Raw genomic sequence first — 17,373 nt, 5'->3', positions numbered from 1 at the left:
AGCATTCGTTCAGAGGAGGGTCAGTCGGAGCATCCAACGCTCAGGTATAGGCTCCCATGCCCTCAAGCCAATTCTACTCTGGTAATTTCCATTATGATTGAGCTGGGTGTCTCTCAAAGCGAGGAGGTAGAGACTAATATTGCTGCAAGCCATCCTGTGCGAGAGGTAGAGCCAACACCGGATTGGCAGCGCTACAGCAGAGAGGAATCCCCCATCGCGTGCCTTCCGGTTGAAGCGGTTCCCAGTCGTCAGGCCCCTAGACGAGAGTTCGAAATTGACCTTGAGTGCCCAGTCAAGGATTGCGTCCCTGCCGCCGGTCCTTCAGCGCTTGCTGGTCCAAGCAAGCCAGCTCAGGGAGGAACCTCTGGCGAGGTCATCCCTCTCTCAGACTCCGAAGATTCTCTCCGTTTCGGGTGCCGAATAGAAGAGGTGCCTCACACCAGCGATGAAGAATGAGCTCGCTCCCGATAACCTCAGCTGCATTTCTTGGGTTTTCTGTTTATGCTTCCGCCAACTGGTATCGGCATCTTTGTCTATGTGTCGGTTATAATTGTTCATGTCTGTCTTTGTCTGGGTCAGTCCATGGCCCTGGTGTTTGTTCAGAGTCTATGTGTCTTCAGTGGCAGTGTATCAAATTCCAATTTTTGATTTTGCTCAATTTTGGAACTGTAATCAGGGCAAGAAGAAGGCTGACAGGCAAATCTCCATAGCCTTGCCCACTGTACTCCATATGTATCTCTGTTTTGTATGATAATAGAATTAGTCGTATTCAGAAAAAAAATAAAAATAAATAAATAAATAACAATTTAATAATTAAAAAGAAAAGTATTTCCCATTTCCTATTTATTATTAATACCAAATTAATGTAACATATTAATTTACTAAGTCCTTTAATCTAAATTAATATTTTAATATTCATATTTTTAACCTTTTCTTTCCGGTGTTAAAATTACTTTGAACAATTTTAGATTACTAATATTTCTCTCATTTGATTTAATACTAGCCTAGATCCATCTTAACACCGGATCTATCAAGCGCCAAGAGGGATCAAATCTCTCGAGGTGCAAACCTATTTTTTGAGTGAAAAACTTGAGGAAAGGTTTGCACCTCAAGAGATTTGATCCCTCTCGATGCTTGATAGATCCGGTTTTAAGATGGATCTAGGCTGTCAATGTAACAATTTTGATAGATAGAAAATGCGAATACTAAGAATATAGTCAATTACAAACAATATTCATTGCAATCAATCTGAAACTATTTTTTTCCATTTTCTCATATCGATCATATGAAAAGAGTAGTTGGAATCATAGACCATTCAAATATTTAACTCGAGCTATTGTAGTAAACAACATACCTTGTCTCTGTTGCTCTCTAATATTAATAGTAGTTTTCTCCAAAGTCAATCATTGTGACTTATGGAGTGTTAAACCCCAAATAATTTTCAATGGTAGTTATTTTCTATTACCGCGTTTGAATGCAAAGTAATTAACAATGTTGAATGATGGAAAATGGGAATAATAAGAATATACCCAATTATAAATTCAAGTAAGAAACCATTTTTTTTAGGATGAAAATTCAAGTATTGTATTTATGGTTGAATAATTTGTATGTGCTTACACTAAGAGAGAGTGTGTATGTTTTGGGGGTGAGAAGGAGAGACAAGGGGAGATAGAGATATAGATGGGGGGAGAGGTAAGAAGAGAGAGGCAAAGGTAGGGAGGGAGGGAGGAAGAGATATGGATATGGAAAGAGAAATGTTAGAGAGAGAGAGAAGGGGAAGAGAGAGAGAGAGAGGGGAAAGGGAGGGAGCGGAAAGGGAGGGAGGGAGAAATAGATATGGAGAGAGTGTGTGTATGTTTAGGGGCTGAGATAGAGATATAGAGAAGGAGAGACAATGGGAGATAGAGATATAGATGGAGGAGGTAGAGATGTGCTTACACTAAAATCAATGCACATTATTAATCTAATTACTTTTAAATTAATGTACATCATACATCTTGTTGCATCAAATCAGAAATTGACATCTACACTAAAATAAATGCATCTAGTGTAAGGTATTAAATATAATTAGAAATCGACATCTACACTGAAATCAATGCTTCTAGTGCAAGCAATCAATAGGATTATAAATAAATATCTACACTAAAACCAATGCATCTAATGCAACCAATCAAATATGAGTAGAAATCAACATCTATGATGAAATCAATGAATCTAGTGTAATGTATTAAATATGATTAGAAATCGACATCTACACTGAAATCAATGCATCCAGTGCAAGCGATCAAATAGGATTAGAAATAAATATCTACACTGAAACCAATGCGTCATGTGCAAGCAATCAAATAGGAGTAGAAATCAACATTGACACTAAAATCAATGCATCTAGTGTAAGGTATTAAATAGAATTATAAATCGACATCTACACTGAAATCAATGCATATAATGCATGTGATCAAATAGGATTAGAAATCAACAACTACATTGAAATCAATACATCTATTTTAGTGAAAATCTAAAATATTCGTGACTTTCTAGATCTAACTTCTATGTCTATATTTGTCTCTATGAGATTCTTTCTTCTTCCCTCTCTCTCCACCTTCCATTCTGTGTCTATCTCCCTCCTCCTCTCCTTCTCTCTCTTCCCCTCCCTCTCTCCCCCGTCTCACTCTACCTGCCTCTCCCTAACTTTCTCTATCTTCTCTTCTTTCCTCTCTCCCCCTGCCATCTATATTTATACCTCCCTCCATCTCTCCTTATTTGTCTCTCTATCTCAACCCCCTAAACATATGCCACACTCTCTCTCTCTTTCTCTCTCTGTCACACACACACACACACTGACTCTCCATCTCTCCCTTGCCACTCCCTCTCCACCTTTATCTCTCTAAGTCTTTCTTCCACTTCCAACTTCGTCTCTCTCTCCCCCTCTCTCTCTCTCCTCTCTCTCAAGTCCTCTCTCTTTTTCATTCCTCTCTCTCACTTCTCTCCCACCTCCCTCTGTCTCTTCCCCCATCATACACACACTCTCTCTCCACCCTCCAACTCTATTACTATCTCCCTCCCTCTCTCTTTCTCTCTCTGCCCCTCTCTCCCCTCTCCATAAACATGTCTCCCCGTCTCTCTCTTCCCCTTCTTTCCATATCTTTATCCTCTCAATTTATCTCTCTTCCCTCGTCTCCTCTCTCCCTCATTCCATCTTCATCTCTCCCTTGTCACTCCCTCTCTTCCCCCCCTCCAAAACCATCTCCATCCCTCCCTCTCCCCCCCTCCTCTATTAACATATTAACATTACCACATCTAACTAATAGGGCACAAATCCTCCCCAAATCTAGGTGATCACGTGAAAAATGAGGAGGGTAAGCTAACACATGCCAACTTCGCATGGAGACTTAATGGGAATGATTGGGTGGAGGTAATTCCTTGCACTCACCTCAGGCCACATTCATTGTAGCTAGGTGATGGAGCTTCAGACAAGGACAAAGCAATTAATCCTTGAATGAGATATGAATTTTTTCCATCATTACATATTTTGACATTCCTTCTGCCATTCATTCCCTTAGCTTAGCTCAACTCTCTTCTTTGAGAGTGGATGGTCACTGGGGGTCAGGAGAGGCCTCAAGTTTCATGTGATTTCATGTTAAAGGCAACAATTACACATGTCTGCTTATCATGGTGAGGGAAAGGGGATGAGCCAAATGAGGTGGCAGAGACCATGGACACCAACCTCTCCTTACCTCGCATGTTTAGGGTGAATAAAATTTCAATGAGGATATGCCAATGGATATCCATCTTCTGTTGTTTCCATGAAGGCTCATGAGAGAAGGAACACAAGTAATGGCCACTAGGCTATCCAAAATTTGCTTGGCAAACAACTTTGGGAGTAGGAACAAGCTAGGTAAAGAGTTGAAGGTATAATTGTTGAACTTAATTCCTTCATGGTTCACACACACACACAACCTTAATAAATTTTTCTAGGGCAATGGGAATCCCATTTCCTCCTCCTCCCCCTCCTTCAACATCCTCGGGACTGAAGCAACATAATCCTCACATCAGGGGAAAAGACACTCCAGTCTGGGCACACTCAAAACCTAAAGCCAAGAAACAAAAGATGGTTGACTATCACAACCCTCCTAAACCAGTTGGACAAGTGACAAACTTAGCTAGCTAGGCTAGCGCTAAGGGCCGAACCAAGGGAGAGCCCTCTTGGAGGGAGGAGGATTGTTATACTAGTAAACCATTCATTAAATGAGAGTGTCCCCCATAGCTTCCTAAAGGCTACAATTACCTCTTCCTCTACCTAGAGGAGTGAGAGCAAGCTATGAAGGAAAAGGCTTTGCAAGGCAAGGACCCAGGAGAGCACACACATCTCACACAGGCTAAGGATGAGGATCAACCCAATTAAGCATGCTAAATTCCCAGGATAATGATTCTCAGAGTCTCAATTTTACATGTTATATAGTTGCTCGTGTTTACTAAATTTTAATCATATTCTTTTTGTTTTAGTGTCATTCTGTCACCATTGTAGTTCAAAACTCTTTGGGAGACCATCTGGTTTCCCTCTCATGGGAAAAGGGTCTCCTCAATTTTCCTCTTAGAACACACTTGTCTCTCTATTTTTTCTTCTTTTTCTATTTGAAAACAACTCAGGGATAGAAACTATTGTAGACCTCCATGATTGTACCTTATGTAAATTTTTGAAAATATAAAGATTTTGGCATGCTTAAAAAAAAAAAAAATAGGGCACAAATCCTAGAGAAGGGGAGAATATAAGGTTTCTTAGAGTACTTACATTTTCCATGAACCACAAATTGAAACTTTTGAAATCATAGAGCATAAGTTGGAGGGTGCAACCACAATTATCTCCTAAATGATTGGAGTGGTATGAGGATGTTTGAAGGCTTGAGGATGAATCCAAATGCCCAGACCCAGAATGGACCTCAACATCTTACTTTCACCTGAAATTACAACAAAAATAGGTTGAAAGATCTACTTAACGATAATGGGCCAAGTTTGTGCAGGTACAAGGGATGAGCTTCCCATCGAACTATGTTCAGTACTCCTTAATTGCATGCGTCACTTGTCCTTATTGTTTCATAACGTACAAAAAGTTGTGTTAACTATTGATAATATAAGCTAGAGGATAAGGAAGAAGGATACCTCCATTTTACCAAAAAGGTTCTTCTTGCCAAGAAAGAAGTTTCATTAGCCAAATGATCGACCTAGCGATTCATTTCCCTTAAAACATGAAAATAATCTATGTGTTTGAAGCAACTTGCCTCTTTTTGAATTCCCTTAGAGAGTCATGCTAAATAGGCATCTCATGATGAAGACTAGAAAATGAGTTTTATAAATATTGTTAAGTGTCCAATGACAGCAAACTCTCTAAACTACCTTGGATCAATAATCCTTAATCCTTGATGTACATCTAAGACCTTCTGCTTCCTCTAACTACTACTTGTTTCACCCAATACCGTTTCAAAGCTCACTTCTTAATCACCTTCACGATAAAAATGACCCCTTTCACTTGTGACTCTTATAAGTTATCTATCTTCTTAATAATAAATACAAGTTCTATTAATTTAAAAAAATATATAACATAATTACATTTAGAATAGGGAAAATGTGGGCGGGGGGGGTTTCTCTAATTGGCTATTTTTTGGACATTTTTATGAAAAAATAAAGTATTTGCTTATTTGGTTAAAAATTCATCCATTTTTTACATATATATGATTAAATGGATAATATTCGCCATATAACTACCTATCTTAATAGTAAATTACATGTTTTTTATTGAATAGTCATCCACATTCTATACGTATGACGTTTCAAACTAGAATAGTCACCTATAATACTATACATAGGCATAATATTTGGATCCTTAAAAAATACCTTAATTTAAAAGTTTTTTTTTTAAACGAAATGACTAGGAGTTTTTATATTAATATCAATATGGATTGATGGTCATAACCTTTTACATCTTCAAGTGAAACTTCAACCGCAAAGCTCAAAATTGACCATAAGAGATTAACTCCCTACTACATCGTTTGCATACTATGAAACTAAATTGCCTTCTAAAGACCTTCCAAAAGACTCCTAAAACTGGAACAAATTTGCAAAACATGAATTAAAACAAGAAGTGGGTTAGCCTATATTGTCTGAGCATAATTCAAAGTTGGATTTAGCATTTTCCTCTTCAACTCACCTTGGTTGCACAAGAGCTTGGACCTCGGTCACCACTAAGACACCATTCTTCAATCGTTCTAGAGTTGTAGGATGTTTCACATCCATCATCTCTCTGCATTCCTTTCCCATGCTATCTTCTTCAACATTTTTTCCTCTCATAGCTTCATAACTTGCAAGGCGGAGGTCCTGTTATCACCCCAAGAAACTCACCTAGGTTGCATATCGGTGATGCTCGGGAACATTACAAATTCAACCAAATATAGTTGGATAAATGGTGGATGAATGGAACAAATGCTGCATATTCAAGCCAGATAACCACTTCTACTATGATTGACCCCAGACATGGGTGAACACCCCCAGACTACAAGGCTTTTAACCACCTATTACTCACAGTTTGAGGATAAGGTGATAATGGAGAAGACTGACCACACCAGCAGATGCACAGGACCCTGTGATGGCCGGCTGCAACCAGTTAAGAGGTCTGTAAATCTAGTTTCTAATGCACAGACAGGATGACAACTCTCTATGCATTAAACAACAGAAACCTGCACACATGTTCTATGATACATGCTAAATCCTAACACAGAGGTGGGATGACAGCCCCTCTGATGCTAAACATTCACAGTAATAGAACAAATGCAAACAGGCATAGCCTAGAACAAGAAAGAGAAGTGGAAAGTGAGCAATAAACAACAAAAGAAGCTTGCATTAGCTGGAAATGAAGACCAGACGCTGCAGGTTACAAAGTAGTTACAGTCTCCAGAAGTTGAACCTTACAACAGGGTTCTCTTCATCTAACACTCATCCATCTATTACATCTCTGTTCTGGGTATATATACAGTTTGTTTACAAAATTGCTCTGCTGGTTATGCGTGGAGGAGCCCATAAATGGTCACCAACCGCATTAACAATCTGAAATGGGCCTCTGATACAAATCTGGCTGTGTTTTAATGGACAAGATGACCTTTCTGCTTTTCTGCGGTCCTTCTCTGGCAGCTAGATTGAATTATGGATTAAATTCCATGCCTGATTAATGCTGTGGTCTGCTCGAGGCACATCCTCTTTCCTCTCGGCCATGCTGTTTATTGAATGCGGCTGTTGAAGATTAACTGCGCTGAGCACTGGTAGCTGATCACCTTTGTCATTCGGTCAGCACAGAACAGTCAAGGGTGGCACGGACAGTATGGCGGAGGCATGGGCAAGACGGGAACAAAAATCAGCCGCTGGATCAAGCGAAAGGACGACGGAATACACCATCGGGAGCACGAAGGCAGGAAGACTGAGTACAGGCAATTACACTATCGGAGGCGGAAAAGCGGACTTGAAACAGGAGCCGACAAACATGAGCCGTCAGATCATGGGCAGACGGATCCGACGGCTAACGTGATATCGCATCGGCAGAGGTCGACGGGGGAAGCCTTTTACACAAAGATGCGATTGCGATCAGCGATTGGGCGTGGGCCGTTGGATCGTTGGGACTGATCGGACGGCGAAGGAGTGATTGCAATATCGCGTCGGCGGAAGACAAGGGGAGCAGAAGCCTTTATGTATATTCGATCGCCGATAGCGATGAGACGGCGGACCCGATAAAAGAATTAGCCACCGTTTAAAGTCATATCGCGTCCGAAAGGGAAATCGGTGATCGGAAATCGACGATTGTTAAGACATGGCTTATGAAAGTCCTGCGGAAAGCTGCGATTGCGATGAGGGAAAAAGGGGCTTAGGAAAAGCGTGTGGTCACGGTCTTATGGATCTAAACTTTGCGCCCGGGGACCTGAGGGAAAGCGGGTTTGACTAGGCTTTAGAGGAAAACAAAGATAGCGAGGACTAAGAGAATATGAGGAAAATGCAGGGGAAGAAGGAAACAGATTGCCGCGAGCCCCGTTTGTGCAAAAGCACACGCCCGAGCTGATATTTGGTCCTCTAGACGCTGAAATATGTAGCAGAGCTAACAGGTCCAACAAATGCATATGTGCCTATAATTGATCAATTTTGGTCTACAGCAAGGCATTATTCTGGTTCGGGAGAGATAACTGACGTTGAACCTCCTTAAACCCCATTTCTCCTTATCTGTTCAACAATGTCGAAACAAATGGAACCTCCATGACTTTTCTCGCACAACAAACCTCTGTATTAGCAATATGCCTGCATTTATAGACTTGGAGTTCTGCAAGGAGAAAGGTGGCCAGGCTTGCCTTATAAGCATACTTAGCTACCCCCACCAAGCCATAAATTTTCTCTTTGTCTTCAATGTGCCAACTTGGAATGTACGTATGACTTCCAAACATTCGTTTTTAGAGCCAAAACCACAATGAATCTCTCCCTTTTCCATTAAAGCATTGTATCATAAGTGTGTTTGGTTCTCCTCATTATTTAGAGTGAGATGCTTTGACTCCTCCTTGCCTATATGTTGAGAATTGGTGATCCTCCATTTGTCCCAAGCCTCGCTTGCAACTACATGTTCAAGCCAAGTGGTTACATGGGCCCAAATCCTAACATCAAGGAGGAGTTGCCAAACTGCTGGAGAATAATTCTTGTGATTTGGATGGCATGGAAGTGAGATGATGTGTGGGCATTGAGGCACCTTTCCACCCCTAATGCCTCTTAATTCAAGTGATATACCAAATTTCTAATCTTTGGTTGCATTTATCATGCTACAAGAGAAAAAATGTCATTGCATTCATTTTTTTCCAATATCCCTTGTTCTAAGGATACTCCTTTATTTGCTAATGTATTTGCTTTTGAGTTTAGGTGCATATTAACATGGTGAAATTTCACTCTCTAAAATTTTACAATTTGTATTCTTATTCTTTGCAAGATTCGGGATTGTATCTATCTAAGATTCCCTTTGAGGTTCAATACTTGTTGAATAACTATCATAAATCTCCATAAACCATTATCTACTAGATTTTTTTTTGAAGCAACCAATTCCAACCCTTGCCACAAAGCTAGAAATATGACTTGATTATCAATAGCTCTTTCTAAGCCCCATGCATATTGTATCTCTATTTCTTCACAAGGACAATAAATCACCCCTCCCCCTCATGCCTCTCCTACATTTAAAATAATTATAAAAGCATTAATATGTGAAAATTTCTTAATCTAACAAATCAAAAATCCTATTGTAGTAAACTGTTTTGCATTACCTACTTGTGTTCTTCATTTTAACAAGTTATTTTCATAATCATTGAGAAAATATTAATGCAAGTACACTGCAACCTACACCAATATATAGATCAAGCATTGAAAAAACAAATGAGACAACCACACAAAGGACACACTTATTTTTGGGCTAAACGTCCTCGAAAAAATCCAGTGTGGGAAAATTGGTGCAACATATATGAGGGTTTTATTATTATGCAGATTTATGAATACAACTAGGGTTCCAAATCCGGTTCACCCAACAGAGAATAAACCTGACAGAAGTACCTCTATCCGGAGACAGATATTTTGGCGGATCCAACAACTTGATGAACAAACCCCACAGGTGACTGCACTGTCCCAAGTACTGTGCAACGATGACTGCTCCCAGCTCTATGTTGGGACTGCGTCACCTCCTCTAGGAGCTGCATCACCCTCCTAGTGAGCCTTCCTGGCTCATAAATCGACATGTTAAATTGATACACAATCTGCCTCACAAAAACCCCAGCGCCGCCTCTGTGTGACTACGTCAACCCTCCAGCCTCTGTGTCACCCTTCTAGAGTTGCGCTGTCTCTCCCTGGTGCTATGCGGCCTCTCTGTTATGTATTCCCAACCTTTGACAAAAGTCTTGCTGCCGAACTATCACTTTCTGCACTAGAAGCTTACTCTGAAATTCTTAGCAAACCATGCCCCAGAATTTCGATATAGCTCAAGTGCTGCTCTCCTTGTGTGTGTTCTCCAATTGACCCCATGCCTTCATTTATACTTTTCCTGTGGAGAAATCAATGACTGTGATCTAATCTCTAATCAATGTCTAAGATTAAATTAGACTTGACCTTTGTACTTAGAAGCTTCTCACCCATATTTATATTAATTCACTTTAATTATTTTAATTTCCTAAGTTTTAACTTAGGCACCATTAAAAATAATTAATTATTTGAATAACATGCACTCTAGGTGGAATTTCTCCAAACAATTTCCGGGTCTTGGAGACCTCATGTGTTCTAGCCCCTCCACAAAATTTCGGAGCTAGAGCACATCCGATGCTACCCAAAAATCAACATTACACACACACACACACACACACACACACACACACACACACGAAAGAAAACTATATAATATTTAGGGTTGTTGACCTAGCATTTGTTAATAATCTTAACGCTTTTATGTATAGTAAATTTCTATGTAGAATAATATCATCATGTTTAAACAAAGTTTAATAATCTAAAATAATTCATTGTGATTTTTTTTCCAACAAGAAAAAAATGAACTTTGATTTATATGAAATCAAGTTTACATGTATGTATAGTTTATGTTTATAAAAATTTAAAAACCTCATCAATTATCAACAGATTGACAAAAACATCCCAACGGGACCAATATATAAAATAATGGGTGTTTCAACAACAATCCGAGAGAACATACAACAAGAGATATAATAGTGAAAGAACCAATAACACAAACAAAAGGAAAGCAGAGTACCGCCTTGCCTATAGTTCCATTAGTCAACAAAAAATTTCAAAGCAAAAAGACACTTCAAGGAGAGTTTGTCCTCCATACCCTACCATGATCCAAGTTGCATAGATGAATCCGACCCGAGGCCTGTAGACAACCAGAGCAGAAAGATTAGACCCAAATGTACCTTGGAGCCTTGTGTAGGCCTTCTTAGGACAGATCATTCAAATAGGTTGTGCTCATGATGAATATGTGAGATAGTAATCACTCAAAAAAGGTTGTTTCTCTTGTGTATCCGCGATATCCAATGTCCCATGAGTGGAGGAGTGAATTCTGTATCTTTGTTGATCCAAATGATTGTAACTTGTGAGTCGTAATATATATGTACTTCATCGAGGTTCAACCATCTAACACATTAAAGGGCCCCATAAATGCCTATGATCTCCGCCCTGTTATTTGTACCTACACCAACATTCTAGCAGAATTTCCAATAATAGTTTGCCCTGATGGTAATCATAACACCACAACCACAAATAGAGTTTTGTGTTGCCCCATCAAAATGACCAGAAGGAAGAGAGAGTGAGTTATTGATGTAAGCAACTATTCTTGTGGGATTTGGTGTTGGTATTTTCCTGCACTCTATGAAGGTGGCACACATATATGAACCAACACGTTCACTACTAAAAGGTCTGCCCTCAAAGATTTGGGCATTTCGTCCCTTCCATATGCCCCAACAAAAATGAAAGGGAATAGTTTTGTGTTCTATAAGCCTATCTTATCAAAATTTGAAGTAAGACTCAATTGCAGTATAGGTTTGATTTGCATGTATCTCAAGCAACTGTAGAACATAAATCTAGGTTTCTAATGATACGAGATATAAAGGTTTCACTTTTAGACTTTCACTTTTGCCAATATAGGTTTTGAACTCTTAATCTTAACCAAAAAAAAATGAAACAAAGAAAATAGAAAATAACTAAAAGCTCTTAAACAATAAAAAATAATTTTAAATTTTAAATCACATTTAAAATTAGAAAAGTAATTTCAACTTCTTAAGAGATCTATTTGTCATCCTCTGTCATCATTAAAATTAAATTAGACAAAATGTGATAGGCATCAAAACATCTATTAAACTTAAATTCATATTCTAATTTTTAATTACACATTTATTTTATAGGTAGAAAATAAAAATAATATATACAAATGTAGTTGTCTAACTATTATATGTTTTGGAGTTTTGAATTGAAATATGATGATTTTTTTTGGTTAAATCTTAATTTTTGTTATTTAAAATGACGTACAACTTATAGATGAAATAACTTTTTTGAGTGGAATTCACCATTCAGCAAGAATGTTAATTTTGTTGTTTAAAATATATTTTTGAATGCATAAATAAATTCAAGACCTTGAAAAACCCCGAAGCACTTGAATTACACAGATTGAACAATTTAAACTCAAGTTTTTAATTTTTTTTGTTAGATTTTAATTAAAATTAATAAGAAAAAATGTTTCAAAAAATACTATTTCATCTATAAATTAAACTAGACCATTTAAAATAATTTTTTTACTACAAAAATTCACTAAAATTATGAAGAATTTAAAAAATGTGATTTCAACAAATTCATAATAAATTTAATCAAATTAACTCAACCCAATATACTCACAATCTCTCAAAAATATTACATATATACTAGGGATATAAAAATAATTATATATATAATCGTATTTTCTCGGCATATATAAAATTAAATAATTTTTGGAGAGCAAATTATATCCCCAACGCGCCAGCTCAGATCCCAACTAATAAGAAATATTTGCGTTGGAATTGCATATTTAATGTTTCGAGGCGATGAGTCGATCCACAAAACCCTAGGCATTCGCGGTTTGCCATGGTCCATGTGCAGTTTCCAATTCAGTGAAAAATATGCCAGAAAAATGGCCGGAAAGGGAGGAAAGTTCACCGGTATAGCACCTCCACAGCCCTTGGTAGGGTATATAAAATACTAACCCAGCGTAAGAGAATGAAGGTTTTCTTTTGGTCTAATAGCAGTACCAGTAGTGGTTTCCTTGTTGGTGCAGGTATACCGAGCTAGAAGGTTTTCTTTTGGTCTAATAGCAGTACTAGTAGTGGTTTCCTTGTTGGTGCAAGTATACCGAGCTAGAGTAACAGAGTTTATTAAGCTAGAATAACAGGGTAATCATAATAGAGGTTTTTTTTTTACTAGAAGTTGTCTACTAAAAGTACTGGTGGTGATTTTCTTATTTGCGTTGGTGAAATGGAGATTTCCTTTAGGTTGTATGCTTGATATTGAGAGTTTTTATGTAGTTGCTGCAGTGCTGATATCTAAGAGATAGCTCATGTTTTGTTTTATTTTTAATTTTGAAGGTCTCTTTGTTAGTTCAGTTTGGAATATTGGTGATTTTTATAAAATGGGTCTCGTTATTTGTTTGATACAGAAAATGAGTCACTTTATAAGTTTGATTCAAACTTTTCGTTATTTGTTTGATACAGAAAATGAGTCACTTTATAAGTTTGATTCAAACTTTTCGTGGAGTATCGATAGGAATGGGGCCTTCTGATCTTCGTTGGAAAATAACTCTCTGCACTCGCTGGATATGGAAATTTCAAGTGCCAGGCTTTAAGGTGAGTCCGCAAACGATGTTTGATGTTTTTATTGGTGAAGACCGAACATATATTAGAATGTAGCATATATTAAAATCTAATGATCATTTCTGTATATTTTTGCCTGCATTTTTGTGCTTATGCATATGCATGTTTTTTTTGGTGAATAAATGATGCTCTTTTACCCTGAGACCGAACAATGTAGCATATATTAAAATCTAATGATCATTTCTCTATATATGCATGCATGTTTTTTTTGGTGAATAAATGATGCTCTTTTACCCTGAGACCGAACAATGTAGCATATATTAAAATCTAATGATCATTTCTCTATATTTGCCTGCATTTTTGTGCTAATGACTAGCCATGTGTGTGGGGAGAGGGAGATGTAAACTGATATGAGAATGTGCATATACTAAAATCTAATGATCATTTCTGTATAGCCTGCATTTTTGTGCTTATGCATAGGCATATATATGTGTGAGATAGGGAGAGGCGTAAACTCAGGTGTATAAGTTCACATGTATATGCATATGTATATGTGTGGGTATAGCTGTTGTTGATTCCTGATTTAAGGAGAAAAGTTTTACAATAGGTTGAAAATTCAATGTTCTGTCCAACGTAGTCAAATAGGGACCTGATGGGGGTTGTCGCAGAAAACTTCATGGAAAACTCCCTATTGGAAAAAGGTTTTCTTATTTATTTGCTTTTTCATGTTTGATCTATTGTTTTAATTCTTCACAGAATGTTCCATTGTATGAATGGTTCTCTGTGTTCTTTATTTGGTTTGGTTTGCTTACAAGTTGTCTTTTGGCCAGGAAGTAGAGCAAATGAGGACATCATATCGAGATTTGAATGATTGCAATGTTCATGAATATTTATCTCAAATCACAGGTACACAATCACATTAGAGTTTTTGACCTTTTTTTTTTTTTTTTTTGCCCTTTCACATCTTTGCCAAGAGGAGACCTAGAAATTCTTTTTCAATGAGATATAATTAGTTTTTGACATGGTTTTTTTGCCCTCTCTCACATCTTTGCAAAGAGGAGACCTAGAAATTCTTTTTTAATGAGATATAATTAGTTTTTGACATGCTTTTTTTTGCCCCCTCTCACATCTTTGCAAAGAGGAGACCTAGATATTCCTTTTTGATGAAATATAACTAGTTTTTGACATGGTTTTTTGGCCCTTTCACATCTTTGCAAAGAGGAGACATAGATATTCCTTTTTAATGAAATATAATTATGGATGGGTTTTGCAGTGAATATTGTGCCTAGAGTGAATGCAAGAGCAAAACATGCCTTACACGTCTTGGTCATCATCATCTCATTCAAATACCAGATCATCTCAATGAGATACTAGACAGAAAACAGAAACAACTATGTCATATGATAGTTTTTAAAGATATGATAACCATGAGCATTTTGAGAAATGTTCTGGTAGTTCAGTAAATGATTTGGAAGGCCATTGTATAAAAAAAACATTCAAAATGATTTTGTTTTACCTATGTCACCCCATTGCTCACTTTCAGATAGAACAAGCTTTGGTCTTGCTCACTTTCAGGTAGAACAAGCTTTGGTCTCAGTGAAAGTCTGCTCCAGCATATGGGTGGTCATTGATCATGATGAACTGCATTCGCAACCACTGAAAGAAAGAAAGAAAGTGTGAAACTCATGGAAGAAAGACCCGCATGTCGTGACATGAGATCTACTCATCGCCTCATCTGTTGAGCCCTAGGATCTGGAAGCTCAAGTGTTCCTTATTCAGTTGAGACATCATGTGTTTGAGAAAGACTCTAAAGTGCTTATAAAGATATTCTTTGCGCAGGGGTTTCCAATGTGAATGCTCTAGATGAAGGTTTGTTTGGCACCAATATTTTACAAAAACAACTGTGTTGTGTAACGATTTTAAAAATCTGATGACCATGAGCATTTTGAGAAATGCTCTAGTAGTTCAGATTTAGACTCAACATATGATAAGCCCCGAGGCTTGGAAGACCAATACATTCTTATTCAACTGAGGTCTCATTTGTTTTTGAGAAGGATTGTACCGTGCTTATAGAGATGCTCTATGTTTAGGTTTTCTAATGTGAACGCTCCATATGAAGTTTTGTTTGGCACTAATGTTTTAAATGCTGTAGAGATGATGAGAGACTGGATATAGTCCAAAAGAGGCAAATATCCCCAACGAGTAAAAGGCAATCAAAATAACAGGACTTTGGTTAAAAGGTTGTGTAATTAAATCTAATGCTTACATATCAAATGTATTCTTTCACAGCAAAGGAAGTATACCGTACAGTCTAGAATCCGACTTCATTCCAAGGCATCTAGATTTTGCTGGATTAGAAAATATAGACACACCAAAGAAGGCTTGGGAATTGTCCGAGCAGGCACAAACGGATTCATATAGGTATTCTTAAGTATGGAATATATAATAAACAGAGTTCATAAGAATTTTCATTTGATGCTGATCAAGGCGGACTGTATTTCTTTCTTTCATTATTTCCTTTTAGAAATGTTGCAACCAGGCTGGTTCCGTGCTCTAGCTATCGGCTACAGAATGAGGATTTTCATTCAATTTTTGGCTGCTTGACAGCACTCTGGGTTCTGAATATTGAATAACATGCCCACTGAGTTAGTATTACAAGGGCTGTATACTACAATAAGCAGGCAATACCGGTCATTTTGTCTTTACTAGTGGTTGCTTCTGCAATGTATTTTAATATCTTCATCGTCAAATATAGTTCTAATATTTTACTCCTCAAATACGAAGAGTGTCATTCTTTGGACCTATGAAACATTGACAAGTCAATTTTGTATTATTTTTCTATGTTCATTAATCTAAGTTTCCGTGGGGCATATGCAATTTTATTCACCAATTGTCTTGTTCTGGTTTTAAATACCAAGACAATGCAATATTAGGACTCAGCGTTAGTTTTGAATGAAGTGGAGCCGTGGGTAGTGGTATTTGCTTAGTGGTTGACCAGCTCCAATCCAGTCCCGATTGATGAAGGACCTGCATAAACACCTCCAGGCAAAGGAAAAGCCAAAATGACTGATGAACAAGCTGGTCCTTGCAGGCTCGCCCTTGAAGGCAAGATGCCCTGATCTTCATTGCAGGCTTTAATTCTTTTGGTTAGCTGTGTAATATCTGGTTTCCTTTCTGAACATGTGGAAATTACTTGGTCTTTTGTTTTGTCAATGGCATACCTATAATATTATGTATGCTCAGACATGGTCGTATGCTAGCTGATAGCAAGTTGTGACCTGGTTTCTTACTATGGCAGGCCACACCTAATACTGTTTGTAATTTTTTTTACAATATTAATACATAATTAATTTAGATTTTAAAAAAATGCACTGTTAGGACAGTACATTTAGACAGTTGCTGACAAATTCACTACTTAACCATTCATGATCATTTCTATGAATGTTTTCTGATAACATATATCTATAGATATGGGTTGCATCTACTCTTTTCACCGCACCAGGATCTTCATCTTGCCTCTGTATAGGCACAATATCAGTTACTTTAAAAACACAGCTTAATAATGCTGCCAATCCAGCTATTCGGCAAGTCTGGGGCCTTATGCTTTTATGTTTTCTGTGTTAATTTAAACCAATACTACATCACAAGGAATTCAAGTCTACAATTATATTATATGAACAGACATAAAGACCCACTAGCCCTGATCTTGTAGTATATCAAGCCCACATTTCCGGGCTATCTAATTACCACTGTAGTTTGACTTGGACTGGACATGACTTGCCAAAAAGATGGCAAAAGTTTGGAAACTCAAAGGAGCAATTTGATCGAATAGCAAGAGACCTTTTGGCAAGTTGTAGACTCAAGTTTGTTGTTTCATTTTCAACTACATTTAAGCGAATAATGACTCATCGATATTCAGAACTAAGGTTAGTTACCCAGTAAATATGGGTCCTGACTCCTAACCAATGTATTCAACAGTTAT

The 17,373-nt window shown here is 37.6% G+C and overlaps 1 protein-coding gene across 3 annotated transcripts; it reads left to right on the top strand.

Annotated features, from left to right (window-relative positions):
- Positions 1-12,626: 12,626 nt before the first annotated feature.
- On the top strand, positions 12,627-14,790 carry LOC149212197 (uncharacterized). Of its 3 annotated transcripts, none has more exons than XM_089391766.1 (4): positions 12,627-12,807; positions 12,877-13,424; positions 14,222-14,297; positions 14,665-14,790. In XM_089391766.1, exons 2-4 carry the CDS (start codon positions 13,296-13,298, stop codon positions 14,763-14,765), a joined length of 306 nt encoding a protein of 101 aa, XP_089247892.1. In that variant the 5' UTR covers positions 12,627-12,807; positions 12,877-13,295; the 3' UTR covers positions 14,766-14,790. The 3 variants fall into 3 exon arrangements, with proteins under 3 accessions (XP_089247892.1, XP_089247894.1, XP_089247891.1); XM_089391768.1 differs by having other exon boundaries at positions 12,627-12,859; positions 13,293-13,424; XM_089391765.1 differs by having other exon boundaries at positions 12,627-13,424.
- Positions 14,791-17,373: the final 2,583 nt, after the last annotated feature.

The sequence above is a fragment of the Pinus tabuliformis genome, chromosome 1_1 (assembly GCF_031772625.1).
Source record: "Pinus tabuliformis cultivar Carrire ecotype Pingquan chromosome 1_1, CPIR1, whole genome shotgun sequence".
Taxonomy (NCBI): Eukaryota; Viridiplantae; Streptophyta; class Pinopsida; order Pinales; family Pinaceae; genus Pinus; species Pinus tabuliformis.
Note: the sequence above shows the minus strand (reverse complement) of the source record. Positions and strands in the feature narration are given on the sequence as shown.